Source organism: Microchirus variegatus, assembly GCF_963457635.1.
Source record: "Microchirus variegatus genome assembly, chromosome: 20".
NCBI classification, from domain to species: domain Eukaryota; kingdom Metazoa; phylum Chordata; class Actinopteri; order Pleuronectiformes; family Soleidae; genus Microchirus; species Microchirus variegatus.
In genome coordinates, this window is record NC_139821.1 from 3,991,265 (window position 1) to 4,011,569 (window position 20,305).

At 42.9% G+C, this 20,305-nt stretch overlaps 3 protein-coding genes across 3 annotated transcripts; all 3 read left to right on the forward strand.

The window, feature by feature from the left end:
* Positions 1-1,838: 1,838 nt before the first annotated feature.
* LOC310941904 (lecithin retinol acyltransferase-like) lies at positions 1,839-4,935 on the forward strand (the record flags this gene model as incomplete). The annotated part of the gene is made up of 2 exons (XM_083907152.1): positions 1,839-2,414; positions 4,783-4,935. 2 exons carry the CDS (start codon positions 1,839-1,841, stop codon positions 4,933-4,935), a joined length of 729 nt encoding a protein of 242 aa, XP_083763278.1.
* An 816-nt stretch (positions 4,936-5,751) lies between these two features.
* On the forward strand, positions 5,752-8,490 carry LOC310941558 (lecithin retinol acyltransferase-like; the record flags this gene model as incomplete). The annotated part of the gene is made up of 5 exons (XM_083906745.1): positions 5,752-5,966; positions 6,096-6,201; positions 7,323-7,397; positions 7,503-7,655; positions 8,329-8,490. 5 exons carry the CDS (start codon positions 5,752-5,754, stop codon positions 8,488-8,490), a joined length of 711 nt encoding a protein of 236 aa, XP_083762871.1.
* Positions 8,491-9,006: 516 nt separating this feature from the next.
* Positions 9,007-17,788, forward strand: rbm46 (RNA binding motif protein 46; the record flags this gene model as incomplete). Its single annotated transcript, XM_083906746.1, has 10 exons — positions 9,007-9,013; positions 10,188-10,373; positions 10,762-10,942; positions 11,206-11,362; positions 11,562-11,691; positions 12,159-12,256; positions 12,829-13,240; positions 14,116-14,315; positions 14,394-14,496; positions 17,601-17,788. The coding sequence occupies 10 exons, from the start codon at positions 9,007-9,009 to the stop codon at positions 17,786-17,788; spliced, it is 1,662 nt and encodes a 553-aa protein (XP_083762872.1).
* Positions 17,789-20,305: the final 2,517 nt, after the last annotated feature.

The following is a 20,305-nucleotide window of genomic DNA, read 5'->3' on the forward strand; positions in this document are numbered from 1 at the left end:
AACGAAAACGGATCAGAACTTGTTTCCCACAAACACAACAATTAACATTCATCACACACACACGTCATGGGAACAAGTGTGTGTGTGTGTGTGTTCCGAGTCATTTGTCTTAACGTTGTCGTCTTTGTCTCTTGTCATTTCAGACGCAGGAAGATAAATTGCGTCCCCTTTTTCTCGACGTCGGGGAAACGGGGCGGAGGACTTTTGTTCGTGTCGCACTGTGGAGCGCGGCGCTAACAAAAGCCCTCCGCCCCGTTTCCCGCCGCCATCGGCGCGGCGACATGTCGGCCGTGACAGGAAGACGAATGGCGACGCGCTCTCTGTCCAACTGGGACACACTTTTAGCGCTAAATCGCTTTGTTAGCTTAAAAATGTGAATTTGTATATTTAAAAAACACCCAAAAAACTTTTAATTCTACTGAAGTTAGCATGCTAACAGCTAGGTAGCTGGAGCTACAGAGACGAATGCAGCTAGAGCAGCTTTAAAAGGATGGTTCTTTTTTAAAAAATGTATTACTTTTGTGTGTTTGTACAAGTTGGGGTCATGCTAACAACATTTTTTTGTTTTGTTTTTCAATTGTTGGTAAAAACCCCGAAAAAAAAGTGCTAATTCGGCAGGAAAAGAAAGAATAATGGTGATAATGACGCATGTTTAATCACTTTAAACATTCCCACACTGCTGGAGAGAATTAGCACCAGGGTAACACACACACACACACACACACACACACACACACACACACACACACACACACACACACACACACACACACACACACACACACACACACACACACACACACACACACACACACACACAGCTCCATTCACCTTCCTCCTACAGCTCAGTTGGGGTCACATCACCACATTCAGGAGCCAAATCTCCTCCAGTCATTCAACTCTGAGGCTTGTGTGTGTGTGTGTTTGTGTGTGTGTGTGTGTGTGTGTGTGTGTGTGTGTGTTCATAATCCACCCCTAATCTCATAAAAATCCCTTTCTTCTCCGTCGAGGAAGAAAAGCAGGGGCATGAATGAGTGACTGTCCTCAGTTGAATTCAATTACCCATCATGCCCTGGTGTTTGTGCTTCATTGGAAAAGTTGCTACTTCAGCCCCGGTAACAAAATATCCGTGTCTCAAAGAAAGAAAGAAAGAAAAGCAAAAAATTGGGTTAAATTGTGGGGGGGGGGCCTAAACTTGAGCCTTGTGGAGCACCACGTCAACTTTTAGCTTATTATGTAAATATTCATAAAGTGTTTTTTTTTCGATTTGAGCCTATTAAAATAAAATGAGTAAAGGGAAGGAATATTCTCCCACACCAAAGTCCATAGAGAAAATCAGTGATTTTAGCTCGCGGGGACACAGGAGCCTGCTGGTCTACTGCTGCCTCGTGTGGTCACTTTGTGTCACTGAGGTAAATGTGGAAAAAATGATTTCAAATGCCGAATTGACAAAATAACTGGAGGCAGCAGTGGATCGACAACTCCTGTGAACTCCTGTGTGCTGTGACGTTAAAATCGATGGTTTTCTCTGTGGGGTTTGGTGTGGGAGAGTGAGTGGTTTACAAACTTTTTTTACTTACAAAAAGTTTTCCTTTCTGTCCCCTGGTGGCCATCAACTGTAATTTCACACATGAACTGTCCCTTTAATCCCCGCAGTTTACCTGTCTATCTTGACTGGTGTCATTAGTGTCTTCAGAGGAGCCCGGTTTGTCTCTGTGACGTCACGCGGTCCTCCTCCTCCTCCTCCTCCTCCTCCTCCTCGGTGTGTGGATGGAGGAGGACCGTGTGTCTCCTCCGCAGCTCAGATCCTCAGAGGACAGCGGCAGTGAGACGCAGTCATGTTGGACACCCTCACGTTCCTCCTGGAGAGACTCTTCCTCCTGGCGCACGTCAAACTCCCCAGCCTGGTTCCTCCTCTGCGCAGAGAGCGCGCGGAGCCTCCGCAGCCGCTCAGCAGGCGCCCGGAGCGGGATGACGCAGCCGCTCCGCAGCCGCCGCAGAGGTTCCAGCGTGGAGACCTGCTGGAAGTGCCGCGCACTCTCTTCACGCACTTCGGCATCTACCTGGGCGACAACCGTGTGGCGCACCTGATCCCGGACATCCTGCCGGCGCTGACCGCGGACCCGCGGCACGTCCAGCGGATGGTCACGAACACGCGCCTGCTGCTCGGCGTGCTCTGCAAGCGCGCGAGCATCCGCGTGGACTCCGTGGAGGACTTCGCGTACGGAGCCGGGATCCTGCTCAACGCCATGGACCGCGCGGTGCCGCGCACGCCGCCGCTGGGCGCGGAGGAGGTGGCGCGGCGGGCGGAGCGCCTCGTGGGGTCTGTGTCCTACAGCCTGCTGTGGAACAACTGCGAGCACTTTGTCACCTTCTGCCGCTACGGGAGCGCGCAGAGCCTGCAGACTGACCAGGTGAGAGGCGCGCGTGCATGTGTGTGTGTTCTTGTATGGGTGACTTTGTGAGGACCAACAAACTTTTAAACCTCAGGGAGTGAGTGAGGACAACACCAAGCTTAAAGGTGCCATATGTAAGAATGTGGCCAAAAAACGGTTACTACATTCAAATTCAAAATACCGAGGTTTCGTTTTCTGACGTAACTGGCAAGCCCGTGGTTGCTCGGCAGCTGAGACTCTACTGACTGCAATGATTGGTGGACGGCGGTAGGTGGCGCCACATGATGCAAAACATGATTTCAAAACATAAACATGATTTGCAGTCTGCAAAATATTTTTTTAATGCTAATATTTTGTCTGTACTGTTGTTGTTGGTGAGTTCAGTTTGTTATATGAACATTATTCCTGAGTCTCTGTGACATATTATATATAGTATATATATAGTATATATATATATGTATATATATATATATATATATATATATATATAGTATGTATAGTATATATATATATAGTATATATGTATATAGTATGTATATATATAGTATGTATAGTATATGTATATATATGTGTATATATATATATATATGTGTGTATATATATATATGTATATATACATGTGTGTATATATATATATACATATATATGTATATACATATGTACATATATACGTATATATATATATATATATACATAATATTCATGTATATATATATATTTATATATAATATTATATATGGCCAGTTGCTTTAGATTTATTACATATTGCACCTTTAAGTTAAGGGGCTTGGGAATGCATTGTCTTCAAGGGTTGTGTTTTCTTGTTTGGGTGTCTTTGTGAGGACCAAAACACTTATAATCACATCAGGGAGTGAGGACATTTTGGGAAAGTGAGGACATTTTGGCTGATCCTTATGTTTCGTCACCCCTTAAAGGACTTTTTTTCAGGGTTCAAACCTGGTTTTTTAGGTTCAGGGTTAAGGTTAGGCACTTCTGATAGATCAAAATACGAATATTTCTTGCATGGGTCGTCCTGAGGTGAGTAGTCGTATATTCGTTTTGCTGACTCGGCGTTATTTCTTAAGCGCGGCGCTTTGAGCAGATGTTAGCGATCAGCGGTGCGGATTGAAATCCGTCAGAGTCCAAAGGTTAAAAACACGAGCTCCTCCTGGGTCTGTTTTCTTTAACGAGAGGAAAATGTGGGTCGCTCCTCGGAAAAAAAAGTCCCGAGAACAAGAGCTGCATTCAGTCAGGAGCCTCCTGCCAGAAACCATGAGCTGCTGCTGCTGCTGATGATGATGATGATGGTGGTGGTAGTGAAGGCAGTGGAGACTCCTGCCTCATGTCCACGTTCCTTTAAATCAACACTAAAGAAACCCCCCCCCCCCAGAAAAGTCTGTCTTTGTTTTGATTTGAAAACAGCTGATTTTCTCTATAGACTTTGGTGTGGGAGAGTGAGCGGTTTACAAACTTCAGACTTCCTGTCAGAAAAGTCCGTCCAACAGTGAGAAAAAGACGTGAACATTACTCTTTAGATGTGGCAGACTTAAGCTGACGTACATTTTGTGAGTGGAGTCTGGTAAAATCAGTTTTTCACACCAACCCCCATAGAGAAAACCAGTGATTTTAGCTCACAGTGGACACAGGAGCTGCTGGTCTACTGCTGCCTCGTGTGGTCACTTTGTGTCACTGAGGTAAATCCGAACGAAGGATTTTAAATGCCGAATTGACAAAATGAGACATTTGAACTTAGTGATGGAGGCAGCAGTGGATCAACAACTCCTGTGTGCTGTGATGTTAAAATCAGTGATTTTCTCTATGGGGTTTGGTGTGGGAGAGTGAGTGGTTTACAAAGTGACAAAAACAATAAACTGTCCCGTTAGCAAACATAGAAGTAAAGTAGTGAGGACAGAATTATGTTATATAACATGTCCACGTCTTTATCTTCACTATAAGACACACTTTTCCAACAAGAAATTGACATTTTTAAACCACTCACTCTCCCACACCAAACCCCATAGAGAAAATCGCTGATTTTAACATCACAGCACACAGGAGCTGTTGATCCACCGCTGCCTCCATCACTAAGTTCAAATGTCTCATTTGGTCAATTCGGCATAGAAAAGAATTTCGTTCGGATTTACCACAGTGACACAAACTGGCCACACGAGGCAGCAGTAGACCAGCAGCTCCTGTGTCCCAGTGAGCTAAAATCACCGATTTTCTCTATGGGGTTTGGTGTGGGAGAGTGAGTGGTCAGAAAAGTGAGATAACGACGTAGATTTGTTCTTAAGACATCGTAGAATTTAACTGATGTAGAATTTCTGCCTAAATAATAATAATAATAATAATAATAATTGTTGTTTTGTTTGTCTGTTTCCTCCAGTTTTGTGAGTGGCTGAAGTCGCTGATCCGGGACCAGCGTAACGTCCTCTTGGCGGCGCTGCTGGGCCTGCTGTCCATGCTCTGTGTGGGCGTGTCCCCGGGCACCGCCGTCCCCGCCCTCCTCGTCCCCTTCACCCTGTGGATGGCGAGCTAGGAGCGCCAACACAACGTTTTTGTTGTTGTTGTCGTCGTTGTTCTTTTTAAACTTTAAACGTATACGTCGGAGTCGTCTGCGAAAAAAACACTTGAACGCTGAAAGAAAGAATTCTCCCACGAAATGTGTTTGTTTTAGAATCAAGACGAAGGAAAGAAGAAGAAAAACCTTTTAAAGATTAAAGTCTAAAAAACTGTGACCAAAAACCCTTCAATAATAATAATAGTAATAATAATAATAATAATAATGACTTTTACCGTTTCTTTCTTTCTTTCTTTCCTCTTCCTGAAGCTCTTGTGTAAATATGTGTAGATTTGTTTTCACACCCGTTTCTAACGTTTGTACAGGAAGTTATTTTTGTGTATTTTTTTACAACGCTGTAACACTGTAAAATGTTTTATTGTAAATAAAGAGAAAGTGGCAAAGCCAGCGTTGACTTTTATTTTGAAAATTTTGTTCCAGGTGCAGTGATGTTTGGGTTAAAAATGATGTGTGTGTGTGTGTGTGTGTGTGTACATAATCTGCTGTTGCTTAATAAAATAATCTCTTGTTCTCAGGTCTGTAATCCAGCCTCACACACACACACACACACACACACACACACACACACACACACACACACTTGATTTGTTGTTCAAGATATTTGAATGTTTTCAGTATTTCTTTAATTGACAGAATTGTTCCTTCTGCTGTGACCTTTCACTGACCTTTGACCAGCCCTAGCCCCTCCCCTCACACACAGACTCCGCCTCCTCCTCCCGAGACAATAAAAGCACCAGGTTTGAGAGGAGACGCCTTCACTTCCTGTCGCCGATCATGTTCCGCGTGAAGCTGCTCGCCGTCGTCTTCATCGCCTCACTGACGCGTGACAGGAGGAGGAGGAGGAGGAGGAGCCATGAGGAGGAGGAGTCTGCAGAGAAGGAGGAGGAGTCAGGGAGCAGGAAGTATGACGTGATGTTCAGGAGAGGAGACGTCCTCCAGGTGTCCAGGACTCTGGTCACTCACTTTGGTATTTACCTGGGCAGAGACAGGTCAGTGTGATGATGTCACTTTAGAACAACGTTCATTTCTTTATTTCCTTCTTACCTTTCCTTCCTTTCCTTCCTTTCCTTCCTTTCCTTCCTTTCCTTCCTTTCCTTCCCTCCTCTCCTCGTCTCCAGAGTGGTCCACTTCATCCCGGACATCTTGCCCTTGGTCTCCTCTGATCACAGCAGGATCAGACAAACAGTCTCCAACGTCCGACTACTGCTGGGAGTTCTGCTCAAGGTTCAGTTAAACCCTCAACACTGACTGACTGTTTTCTTCATGTTCTTCATGTTCTTCATGTTCTCTATGTTCTTCATGTTCTTCATGTTCTCCATGTTCTATTTGTTCTCTATGTTCTACAAGTTCTTCATGTTCTCTATGTTCTTCATGTTCTGCATGTTCTTCATGTTCTACATGTTCTCTATGGTCTTCATGTTCTACATGTTCTCTATGGTCTTCATGTTCTTCATGTTCTACATGTTCTACATGGTCTTCATGTTCTTCATGTTCTTCATGTTCTACATGTTCTACATGTACTCTATGCTCTTCATGTTCTACACGGTCTTCATGTTCTGCATGTTCTTCATGTTCTACATGTTCTCTATGGTCTTCATGTTCTTCATGTTCTACATGTTCTCTATGGTCTTCATGTTCTACATGTTCTTCATGTTCTCTATGTTCTACATGGTCTTCATGTTCTTCATGGTCTTCATGTTCTTCATGTTCTACATGTTTTTCATGTTCTTCATGTTCTTTATGTTCTTTATGCTCTTCATATTCAACATGTTCTTCATATTCTTTATATTCTTCATATTCTACATGTTCTTCAGGTTCTCTATGTTCTTCATGTTTTCTATGTTCTACTGTTTTCTATTTTCTCCACATTCTCCATGTTCTTCACGTTCTTTATGTCCTCTATGCTGTCCACGTTCTCTATTTCCTTCATGTTCTCTATGTTCTTCACGTTCTTTATGTTCTCAGTGTTCTCCACATTCTCTCTGCTCCTCACGTTCTTTGTCCTCTATGTTGTCCGTGTTCTAAATATTTCCGATGCACATGATGTATGTTCTCCATGTTCTTCATGTTCTCCAGAGTCTACCCTTTCTACACGTTCTCCGCGTGTCACATGACGTACGTTCTTCATGTTATCCTTGTTCTCCACAACATTAAGTTCCACATGTTCTGTATTTCCTTTACCTTCCGCGTGTTCTTTGTGTTCTACACTCTCTTCATGTTCCACGTGTTCTCCACAGTCTTCGTGTTTACGTTCTCTATTATCGTTCTCCGTGGTTCTACAACATTTGACACGTTCTCCACTCGCTCTTCGCGCGCTTAACGATAACAACGCGACTGTTTCTCAGCGAGGCAGCGTCAGAGTCGACTCTGTGGACGACTTCGCCCACGGATCCGAGATTCTCGTCAACGCCGTGGACGAGGTGAGGACACGACACTTTACAGACACAACAACAACAACAACAACGACAACACGACATGTTTGTTTTGAAAAGAGGCCACGCCTCTTCCTGTTGTCGGTGTTGCAGGTGTGCAGCCGCCCGCCGCTGCAGGGGGAGAACGTGGCGCGGCGAGCCGAGAAGCTTCGCGGCCACGCGTCGTTCAGCCTCCTGTGGTACAACTGCGAACACTTCGCCATGTTCTGCCGCTACGGCGTCGTCACGAGCTTCCAGACGTTTCAGGTTCACTCTTTTCTTTACTTTGACGCAAAAATATGAGTTGTGTCGTAATTTACGAGGTGGAGGGAAACTTTTTTTTATGTGCCGAATGATTTATTAGCATAGAGCATCACAGCTTCACAGCTCAAACGTGAGAAAACACTGGGAATGACAGAATGAATGAATGAATGAATGAATGAATGAATGAATGAATGAATGAATGAACACTTTCCTTGTCTCCTGCTTGGTGCTGCAGATTAATGCTGATCTCAGATCAGGCTGAACGTTAAGCCTCTGTTTTGGCCGTCGGTGAAAGCTCCATTGTTGCTGCGATTTTTTTGTTTTTAGCTGCAGACGAAGAGGAGGTCAAGGTGGAGGAGGAGGAAAGTGACCTCTGACCTTTCATCAGTTGATTTATTTCACTAAAATATTCTGAAAATTCTTAGTTTATTTCATCTTTACAGTTAAAAATTGCACAAAAAGTGATTACAACTCAATAAATGATGCACGTATGTCCTTATTTTGCCTTTCGATTTCACTGTTTTTTACTTTATTTTATTTCATGTTTTTCTCTTCAGCACAGTGAAATGATAAATCGGTGCAGTGGCTCCACCTAGTGGTGATGGATATTCCTGACAGGGCTCCAACGATAAAGCAAACATTTGATTTGAATGAATAAATCACACTGTCGTTGCAGTTCTGTAAGACGCTGAGGAAGCTGCTGCTGAGTCGACGCGTTGCCAAGGCGACGGCGATGCTGTCGCTGTGTGTGCTCGTGCAGCTGCAGCCTGCGACGATCAGCTGCTCCGCTCTGCTCCTACTCCTCCTCCTGCCCTTCATCCTCTGGATGGCCTCGTGAAAAAGGAAATTTTTTATCACAGCAACAATTTAAGCTGTCAAATAAAAAAGTCAAATAAAGTCTGTTTCACAGTTCTTCATTTGTAATTCAGCATTAAAATCAACATAAAACCTCATGTTGTTATTATGTCTATAATGAAAATGTTCATGTGAACCCACATTTCCTATTATTTTAAACAATTTTTTTTTTTACTTTATGTAACCATTTTAATGGTTCAAGCTTATTTTATTTTGTTATTTGATTAAAATAGCTATATCATGTTTATTTATGACATTATTTTATTTCTTGCTACAGTTACATTCGCCTATTCATTTATTTTATTTGACGTAATAACTAATTTTTATTTTATTTAATCTTGTTAATATTTTTAAAAAGTATTTTCTTTTATTTTGTACCGGAAGAGAGGGCGTCTCCGCGTGGTCCCGCCCCCCGACCGTGAGGCCTGCACTGATTGGATCAGAGTAAATCACCCTCACGTCAATCAAAATCCCCGGAGAGAGTTGATTAGGAACGGTCATGGCAGGTGAGCGTCTTTTCTTCTTCTACTACTTTTCTGTCTCATTTTCTTTAAATTTTACTGGATTAAACTTCGCACAAAGTGTCCCAAAGTATTCTCACTTTATAAAAAAAAAATTCGTTTAACGTTTTAAACGCTTGAATCTTGAGGTGAAAGTGACGAAATGACGCAGTGAAGTTCACGCGCTCGTCGTAACCTCCGGCTCAACTGACGCTAACAGTTGCCGCTAACGCAGAGATTAGTTTAGCTTTTATTACCTGCTCGTGCTAAGTTTTGAACTAAAGGTGACGGTTAGCAGACTAGCATCGGTTTTTCTAACGTTGCTAACGCTGCCACACTTGACGGTAGTTCTAATGGATCAAATATGAGCGTGACGGTGCGTTTTTTAACTGTTAGCATCGGCTAAAATCACAGCTAAAAACACCTGAGAAGCTAACGGTGTAAACCCCATCAAACTGGATCAAACCGGATCTCTGTGCGTCTGTTATTGACATAAAATAAGTTTTTCGATTTGTATTGAAAAAAAGTATTATACATTAGTGTATTAATCCTTTTTTTTTTTAAAGTGTTTTTTGCTAAAGTGGGGTTTTGAATTAATCCCAAAAAATCATGTTCTAGTCAGTAACATTTGTGGTTTAATGTCTATTAAAAATGAAATATCTTATCAGAATTATTTAGAATTTTAAGAAAGATCACACGTGGCTCCCCAGTTGATTTCAAGTGGCACTAATATTTTTAGAATTATAATAGGCTTATACTTATCACATATGTACATACATACATATATTACATTCAGCATGAAAGTACAATTTTCTACACATTACTAATTTAACTGTTGATTCTGTTTAATTCCTGCCTGTTTTTTTCTTCATAGATTAATTTTGCATCCTAAATATATTCATGTATATCGAAAAAAAAAACAGCTTTTCAAATTGACAAGTAATTGGCCACTAATTTGCTTATTTGTGCAGTTATTGTGTGTGCTGGTCATAAATTCCCTGTGAAGATTGGTATTTTCAGTTGTCGCCCCTCCTGAAGTCGTAATTCCAAGTCGTCGACTTTCTCCAACTCTTTAATTTCCTGAGCAAAGGGATTAGATTTGCATGCTAGTGAAAAAAAAACACATGTTTTTTGGGGGGGATTTTAGAAATGCAGTGAGTGTTTTTTTTTTTCTTTACAGGTGGGGATAGAACGTCACACGTGAGACAGATGGAGGGAAACTCCGGCGATGTTGTTCTGCCGGTGGCCGATGGCGAGCGGGAGCTGTGTGGCGTCATGGACGAGTCTCTGCTCGGCTTGACAAAGCACTCGGGTTACACTGTCGTCCAGGAGAACGGGCAGAGGAAGTTCGGTGGTCCACCACCTGGTACGTGTTGAAATGCTGTTGATTAGTGACCGATTGGGGTCTAATCTGAACTCTTGTGCCCCCTGGTGCTCTTCACGAGTATGAAACCAGCCGGAGCTGACGTTGTTCCATCCAGACCTGCAGCATTACAATACCTTCAGCTTTTCCGATAAACTTACGCCCTACAAATCAATAAAAGGATGTAAAGTAAGCAAGATAATCAAGTTGGAGTCTGAAGCTAGCATCCAGAAAAAGGGAAACTTAAGGGAAACTTAACTTACGACGATCATGCCCCAAACTTTCTAATAGTATGGACCTAAAGACGATGGCAAAATTGTCAAATTTCAAATCCTAATTTTGAGACACATTCGGACTGAGGGGTGACCTGTGTGTGTGTGTGTGTGTCCAGGCTGGGAGGGTCCGCCCCCGCCGCGGGGCTGCGAGGTCTTTGTGGGGAAGATTCCCCGCGACGTGTTCGAGGATCAGCTGGTGCCGCTGTTCGAGAGCGTGGGCAAGATCTACGAGTTCAGGCTGATGATGGAGTACAGCGGCGAGAACCGGGGCTACGCCTTCATCACGTACGCCGACAGGTAACAAAGTAACAAACACGTCGCTCCTCTGTTACTTCGGCAAACAGAGGGTTTTCCTTCGGACAATATTCTTTGCGCAAAAATGTAGATGATTTTGTAGCTGTGGTATGATAATAAATAATACAGAAAAGGTGCAAGTATATGCAGTATTTCAAATCAACGTATAAACTACATATTAAACACATGAAATTCTCTCTGTCGCGGGTCTTAACGGTCGATTAATTGCGATCACTGACTCATTGACCAGCGTGACTACTTTGCAGGGAAGCGGCCCAGCGAGCGATCCATAAGCTGGACAATTACGAAGTCCGGCCGGGCCGCTTCATCGGAGTCTGCGTGAGTCTGGACAACTGTCGCCTCTTCATCGGCTCCATCCCCAAAGACAAGAAGAAAGACGACATCCTGAGGGAGATGAAGAAGGTGAACACGCACCTAAAAGACAATGGATGACTGGATAACACACATATATGTCATTTAGTCGCTATGTTTCATACTTATTTCTTATCAGATGACAATATTAGGGGATCTTTACACAGTACTTGTGTTGTTGACCTACCTATGTTTCTACACATCTCCCCCTCCATGTATGCTAATATTTGTGTGTGTACGTGTGTGTCAGCTGACAGACGGCGTGGTCGACGTCATCGTGTATCCCAGCTCCACCGACAGAAGCAGAAACCGAGGATTCGCCTTCGTGGAGTACATATCTCACAAAGCTGCAGCCATGGCTCGCAGGAAGCTCGCCCCAGGTGATGATGATGATTGTTGTTGCGGTCATCGTCCTCTTCGTCTCTTTTTCTGTCTCACTGTGTCAAACTCATCCTGACCGTGTGTCCAGCAGGGGGCAGTAGAGCACTACACTACATCCTCAGAGAGGTTTCAGTCGTTCACATCAATCACATCAAACTTTATTTATATCAGCACTTTTTGTGGGCTGAAATGTGCAATTAAGGTGAAATAAATGTCAAATAAAGCAGGAAAAATGAGAGAATGAAGAAAATGTGTATTTGAAGGTTTTCAATCATTTTTGTCAGTTTGTCTAACAGCTCACTGTGTGTGTGTGTGTGTCTTATAAGACATAAAGCTGTTATCATTAAAATAACTGACAAATTGAAGCTCGTAACGATCAGTAAATTATCTTCTGTAATGTGATGCGATGCGGTGAGCGATGTCAAGAAAGGTCGTGACCCCCGCTGCCACTCTTCCTGTGCAACAGGAAGCTTCCATCTGTGGAGTCATGCCATCCAGGTGGACTGGGCGGAGCCCGAGAAGGACGTGGACGAGGACGTGATGCAGCGCGTCAAAGTCCTTTACGTACGTACAAACAATACTGTTATACTATTATTTTGTCAATTCGGCATTTGAACGCCGTTGTTCAGATTGAAATCAGTGACGCAAAGTGACCACACGAGGCAGCAGTAGACCAGCAGCTAAAGTCAGTGATTTTCTCTATGGACTTTGGTGTGGGAGAGTGAGTGGTTTAAAAACGTCTGTTGAGAGTCGAGTTTTTCCTTTCACTGCTGGCAGAAGGCGAAGGTGTGTGCGTGCGTGCGTGCACCACTGATCCACGAGGAATCTGAACTTTAAGATTTTCAGACACTGGTGATTGATTTCTCCGATTTCATGCAGCAGATGATTCATTCAGTTCATTCCATGCCATGTCCTGACTCACTGTGGTGGAGCATTTGTCTCCTTGCCTTTTTGTTTTTTGACGTATGTGGTTGAATCTCACTGATGTTCACTTTATTTTAGCGTTTGAAAAACTATCTTTATCATCTTCCATGTGTCCTGTTAAATTGGTGTTTTTTTTATGCAAAACATCCACTAGATCCACTGCCATTGTTGAAGTTTCCTTGTGTTCGTCTTGTTTTGTTTATTGTTCACAGGTGCGTAACCTGATGCTGAGCACCACCGAGGAGACTCTGCGCCGCGAGTTCTCCCGCTTCAGACCGGGCTCCGTGGAGAGCGTCAAGAAGATCACCGACTACGCATTCGTCCACTACCGCTACCGCGACGACGCCATCGCCGCGCTGCAGTTAATGAACGGAGCCAGGGTGGACGGCGCCAACGTGGAGGTGCTGCTGGCCAAACCGATGGGCAACAGGGAAGGAGGCGTGGCCAGCAACAGGAAGTCCAGCGGAAGGACGAACGCGGAAAACGGCGAAGGAGCGGCAGCAGGAAGCGAGGCGCTGCACAGGAAGCGTGGAGGCATGATGGGAGGAGCCAAGGACATGTACTCATCACCAAGACCAGTGTCCCTGCAACCTGGCCTGGGAAGCCCCTTCTATTCAGCAGCAGGTGAGCAGGAAGTCAGTTTGCTGGTTCATTTTTTTAACATGAAACAGCTGCCCACCAACATGTGTATTTCTACACATTTTTGCGGTCTGCCCCCTAGTGGAGTAACATGTGTAGCACAGCTTCGATCGCGACACCTGGTTAAAAAGTCTCTGTTATGTCATTATTCAGTATGTAGTAATTTTATTCACGGAAGGACAAGAAGAAGTCGGTCCCATGAAATAAATCCCGATGTTTCCTCACCTGGTGTCTCCTCCGTCCCTCACTGATAGACACGAGTCACAATAATGATGTGGTGGTGACAGAATCTGTTATGAACTGACACCTGCAGACTGAATGAGGAAAGTTTCCCACAACAACAGCTCTCAGAATAAATATTTATGAGGGGGAAGATGTCACTGCTGCTCTTCTCCTCCTCACTGTACCACACTTGGACAGCTGCACACACACACACACACAGAGGATGGTGCTCATTTAAGCTTACACCTCATCAACTTTTAATAACCTGCGACGATTATACTACTACCAGTGTTTTTAAAACACAACCCCACAGTCTGTGTTCGGGCCACTGAATCACAACACTGTTGATTTCAAAATAAAACTCCCAGTTTCTGTTAAATTACCCGAAAAAACACAACCCCACAGTTTTCAAAATAAATGTCTTTGTATCTATTCACCCATGTTAAAACAACCCTGCAGTTTTCAGAATAAGTTTCTGTTTATTTGCACTAAAATTCAACCTTACAGATATCAAAATAAATGTCTCTGTCCCTGCAGTTTTCAAAATAAAAGCCTGTTTATTCACCTTGGTAATTTTTTTTTAAACTGGCTTCCACTCATAACGTGTGTGTTGTTATTGATGTCGGTATTTTGGGCAGATGCTGTGGACAGGAGTGTGTTCCCTCTGTTGCCGGGCACCTCACTCTCTCCCACCAGTTTGATGTCGCTGAACCACAGACAGTTCGGCACCGCCGTGAGTCGACTCGACATCTACTGCCGCCAACACTTCCTGTCGCCGCCCGAGTATCACCTGTTCTCCACATGCGGACAAGACGGACAGCTGCTGCTCCTCTTCAAGGTCTGTGACACAAACATGGTCAGGCGCGTTCAAACGACATGACACGGAGACACTGTAACTGTGTGTGTGTATGTGTAGGTTGTGATCTCTGCCACGCAAAGTGCCTACATCCCTGACAGGCTGTGTGCGCTGCTAGAGGACGCCAAAGAACTGGCTGCACAGACCACACTGTGGAACCTGGGTACTGTTCAACACACACACACACACACACACACACACACACACACACACACATTCTTGTACTTGCTGCATACTGAGGACTGGGTTGCTGACAAAGCGAGGACCAGCATTTCCACTTTACAAATCAACACAATTACAAATATCTACTTCATGAATGACATCTACTAAAATTTGACCCAAAATGTTTGGTCCAAAATTTGAAAAAAAAAAATTGACCCAAAATTTGACAAAAACGTTATACTATACTGTCATCCAAAATTTTTGGTCCAAAATTTGAAGAAAAAAAATTGGACCCAAAATTTTTGGTCAAAAATTTGAAAAAAAATGAATGCAAAATTTTTGGTCCAAAATTTGAAAAAAAAAAATTGGACCCAAAATGTTTGGTCAAAAATTTGAAAAAAATTAAGACGCAAATTTTTGGTCCAAAATTTGAAAAAAAAATTGGACCCAAAATGTTTGGTCCAAAATTAAAAAAAAAATTGGACCCAAAATTTTTGGTCCAAAATTTGACAAAAGGTATGAACGCACCATAATTTATAAAAAGTGTGTGAGTTCACTGGATATGGGAACAAAAATCTAGATATCTAGATGCGTATATCACATAATATAAAGGTATCTATGTATATATAAAAATATCTACTTGTTATAATATCTGTATTACGTCATAAAAAAATACACTTAATATATTCCCTTTCATTTCAGATAAAAACTGCTTTATTCCTGTAAATGAAGGATATTTACATGCGTTTAGAAACGATGAGATTGACTATGATTATGGCTTAAATTCTGCGATAACTCATATAATTAGGCTTAGGTGTTTTTATATATATATATATATATAATTTTGTGTTTTTTGATTATATATATATATATATATATATATATATATATATATATATATTATTTTACAATATTCAATATAATAACTATGGTATAGTTTTTCTTTTTTACTTTAAAACCAGGAAAAATCATCACAGATACTGTATTGAAACAGAACCGGAGGCAGCACTTTCATTTTCCGTGTAATTGCTCTATCGTTTATTCCCCTCGCAGAATAAGAGTTTGATTAAAGAAAAACTTGTTGACGGATTAAAAGTTCAGGATCCTGCAGTCACTTTTGGAAACCAGGTCACCTGACCGCTGCGGGCGGGTCGGAACCGTGTCGAACCGGCTGAACCCGGCTCCGTCTGAGCAACCGCACCTTCAACCACATCTGTTCAAAGTGAGATATTTGTAAATAAGCCTCACCTGCGGAGGAAGAACAGCGTGCGGTCTGGAAGGAAGTGGATCAAAACGACCTAGAGTGTTTTTAAAGAAGGAGGGAAGAGTCGTTAGACGTGGAATTAGAAATAGTTTTCTGCGCCCGAGTCGTTATTCTCCGTCGGTGTCGACCTCGATTATTTTTCTTGCTTGGAAAACTGTATCTGGGAGAAGCACCTTAGCCGATGTTGGGCAGAAACAACTTTTCTTGTCCAATTTAGGCGTGATTTCACAACCTTACATAGTTACCGACATTTGTCCCGATGCATTTACGACCAAACCTCGAGTGAAATGTCCAAATATTTTTTTACACATTTTGTTTGTTTTTTTAATTCACAAACATTCAAGGATTTCAAGGAAGCTTCCCATTGGTCATCTAAATACGAGATTGTGCGTAAATTTGATTATAAAATGTTTAATTTTAAATTGTTGTTCTGATACTCGTTTTGGCCACATGCGGCTAATCGACGCGCTACCTGTCGTCCAAAGACGAAAGAAAAACTGGTTTCTTCCAGGTGACTTTTTCAGGTCGTCCACTTCTTCCTGGAGCTGAAATATAAAAATCTTTTTCCCACCTGTGGCAGCCTAACGTTCCGCAGCCGCGGCTTCATGAGCCGAGATTAAAAAGCGTATAAATATTTCACGACACAGAGAGAGGAAAATATGGGACGGGATAAAGTTTTAACAAGCTGAGACGCCGCAGAGGAACCAGATAAGAAGAAGAAGAATAATTTCCTGGACACACTCCTGTGTTCCTTTTTGTTTGCTCACAGGGGAAATCTCTTCAGGATTTAATCTCCACCCTGAGAGCAGATTTTGTCCCGATACAGTGATATTTGATGAATGTCCCATCACGCTCGAGCGCGGCGTTAGTTCACCATGCGTGCATTTTAAAAGTGTTGCGAGGAGGAGATAAACCTCCACGGTGAGCAGGAGTGAGAAAGTGGGTCATCTCAGCGTGCCACGACTCACGGCTAAAGTGGTTTCCTTAATTGACTCACAGGAAGTGCAGGTTTGTTTCCCTGTAGTCGTTGCTGCGTGATGCACCAGCCAAACCCCCCCCCCCCCCAAAAAAAAAAAACCCAACACAATTAACAGTGTGTTTTTGTGCAGTGAAGCTGCCCGGGCCTCATGAAGTCTGTCCCCCTCGGACCCTTTTAATCCGAATCATAACGGAGCATCAATTTTTTATGACGCTCACTCCAGAGGAGGGCGAATAACAGCGAGTGATGGAGCTCAAGCCACAGAATACAAATGTTTCCTATCGTGTCTTCTGCCTTTCATCCGTCGCTGCATGCATCAGTCCCTCCAGGATCTCATAGATGTTCTCTTTTTATTTACCCCCTGTGTGTGAACCACAATGATTACATTTTCTGTAACTTCCATACAAAAAAAGAGAAAGAAAAATGTTTGTTTTTGTTGTATTTTGTGACAAATTTCTGTGGATATTTAAATTCACTTAAAAGATAGGAAAGGGAATCGGAAAATGGGTCTTCGGCCAATCACAACACTGGTCTGAAAATGTGGAGACCGACTGAGCATATCGTAGACAGAAATAAGACATGTCAAGGTTTTTAGGAAACATGAAAGAGGTCGTTTTCATACCTAATAGTCCGTTGTACCCACAATGCCCTGCGTTCGGTTGCGCGTTCACACTTTCCCCAAACGAACTGGACTTTCCGAGCAAATGAGCTAGGATTCAAATTAGAAGGGCCGGTGTGATCACGACATAAGACTCGTATACCAAGACTAAGACTCCAGTACAAAGACTTAAACTCGGATACAAAGACTAAGACTTGGACTCAAAGATTCCGATGTCTCACCTCTTCCTCCTCCATCTTCCAGACTCGTCCCTCCTCAGCCAGTCCTCCAGCGACTCTGAGAGCAGTCAGTCTCCTCCTGCTGCTCTGGGGGTCGTGACCTGTGGCAGCAGGGCCTTCACCTCCTGCCTCTCTCCCCCCGCCGCCACTCTGACTCCTCCGGCCTCACACGCACCGAGACACTACGTCAGCTGCCAGTCTCCCCTGTACTGAAGGTGAGAGACGTTTGCTGTGGTTCATATTCGATAAGTTTACGGGTTCTTAAAGTCTGGTTGTATGAGGTGCTTGGGTCGTGCCGTCTGTGTGAGTAAAACAAACGACTGAGCTACCCCTTTTAATGATTGTGTGACATTTTAGTGACGGTGCTGAATGAATACAGAGGAAACATCATTGCTGTTTGATAAGTCAGTGATGTCGTGCTTCCATTTGTGATCCCTCTTCGCAGGACCTTGTCCTTGGCTCCAGCGAAAGAAGAATAATAAGAAGTAGAAGAGTGAGCAGAACAGGCAGGAATCTCTTTATTCTCACATGTTTTCTTTTGGCTGAAGTTCACAGCCTGACCTCTTGTTCTCCGTCTCCTCCTCCTCCTCACCTTCGTCTTCCGCCGGTGTTTAGACTTCACACACAAACACAGAAATGAAACGGATAAAAAAAACGCCTCTTATCAACATCTGTTAAATGTCAGCCTCCTCCTCCTTGTCCTCCTCCTCGTCCTCCTCCTTGTCCTCCTCGTCCTCCTGACGTTCAGTTCCTGTGATGCCTCAGCGGGTACGAGCGTCATCCTCGCACCCACAGACGAGACAAGTTCAAGCTGAAACACCGTCGTTTGGTTTACAGTTATGATGACTTTAGGGTTATTTGTGTCGTCGCCGTTGATTAATTTAGACTCGTAAACTTAAAGACTCATCGCCGTATGGTGGTTGTTAGTCACACGTCTGTGTTTTTAAGCTTTCGTAACGAGGCGATTTGCTCTTTTGGAGATGAGTGTAGTCTCGGCGTGTTTGATCATTTCAAAGTGTTAAACTTTCCCCTCGTTTGTCTGACGCTCGGCTCTTCTGAGACTTTAAAGGCTCTAAAAAAGGTCATTTGTGGGAGGAAGAAAAAGTCGATGGGGCAGATTTGTCATCTTTTTTAAATCAAAGGAGCAAAGCAATGACTTTTATTTCCACTTTAAAGACCTTTGTGAGGAAAAATCCCTGAAAATGTGCTTCATGTAAACCCAAGGAAATATTCATGAGTTTCTTTTATGCGTATAAATTTTACATCCTCCATTTCAGGTCACGTGCTCCTGCACGGAAAAAGACAACTCGCTGACGTTTAAAGACATGCAAATAATAACAATAATCGCATTGAGTGATTATGAAAACGCTTTCACTCCTTAAAGAATTAATCACACTAAAAATAACAGCTCAAAATCTTACGTCAGACCTTTTTTTTCCTTTCTTTAAATGACAAATCAACATTTCCCAATAAGTCTGTGCAATAATGAACAAAAGGCATGTTTTCCCCTTACATGACCTCACGTGACCTCGGCGTCCGAGGAGGAGGAGGAGGACGAGATAAAGTTAATGTACAAAGTTTTTTTTTATTTGCGCATCACAAAAAAAGTGAGGATGTTTTACTGCAGCTTCTGAAAGAGGCCAATGATTTTCTCTGTGTTAATTTATCCGTTTGATGGTTTGTTGATCCAGACTCCGTTTTAGTCCCGTTGATTTTTTTTTTTTGCCTGAAAATGTCGTTCAACTTTCATAACGGAACAATAATCCCTGTTGTCTTTTAACACATTTTGTTTTTGAAAGTTTGTTTCGTTTTGCGTCTCTTTGTTTGTTTGTGGGCGTTTTGTGTCTCTCTGTAGTTTTCTGACTTTTATGATCTTATATTAATTGAACATTTAAAGACGCATGACTCTGAATGGTAATAATAATTAATTAAAAATAAGAATATATATTTATTAAACCTCCAGACTAAAGTAATCAAACCCCTAATCAGGAAACGATGTTGGTGAATCAGATTTATTTATAAAAAAAACCCAAACAAACTCATAACTTAGCGCTGAAAATAACCTGAACTGTCGTCACTGTTGTTTTTTTGTTTTCTCTGAAGTGATGAATTTATTCTGTCGTGTATTTTCGCGACATTTTCTTTGGAATAAATACAGCTTGTTTGAGCAATCTACTCACGGCTAACGTGTTGTTTGCTAATGCGGTTTCGCGCGGGGGAGGAAGTACGACGGTTTCTTCGCGGTGGTTTTGTGCAGCGGACGCCGACGTCCTTGGAGACTTTGTGTTGCGTTGTGACCTTCGAATGAACTCCTGACTTTGTACGTTATCACATTGTGTGGAACAAAATGTGGCGTTTGATGTGTACACACCGTAAAACCATACTAAGATCCTCGTGGTTCCACCGAATCGAATCAAGACTGAGGGACTTCAAATTACGTGGTTTGTAGAATATAAAGAGAAAAAAGGAGGAGGTGAAGATGACCTTTAGAGAAACGATTGTGGAAACGAGGGAGAAAATACAGATCAGGAACAAAAGAACAAAGCTGACGAGGAGTGAGTCTGAGCTGGAGGGAAGATGGAGGAGGAGGTGCAGAAGTTAAACAGATTGGATTATTGAAAGCGGCGCAGCAGGAGGGAAGAAGCGGAGGAGGATTGTATTACTTGTGTTGCTAATTAAGAAAATGCTGTTTGAATTGTCAGCAGGAGGTAAACAAACACTTCAGCACAG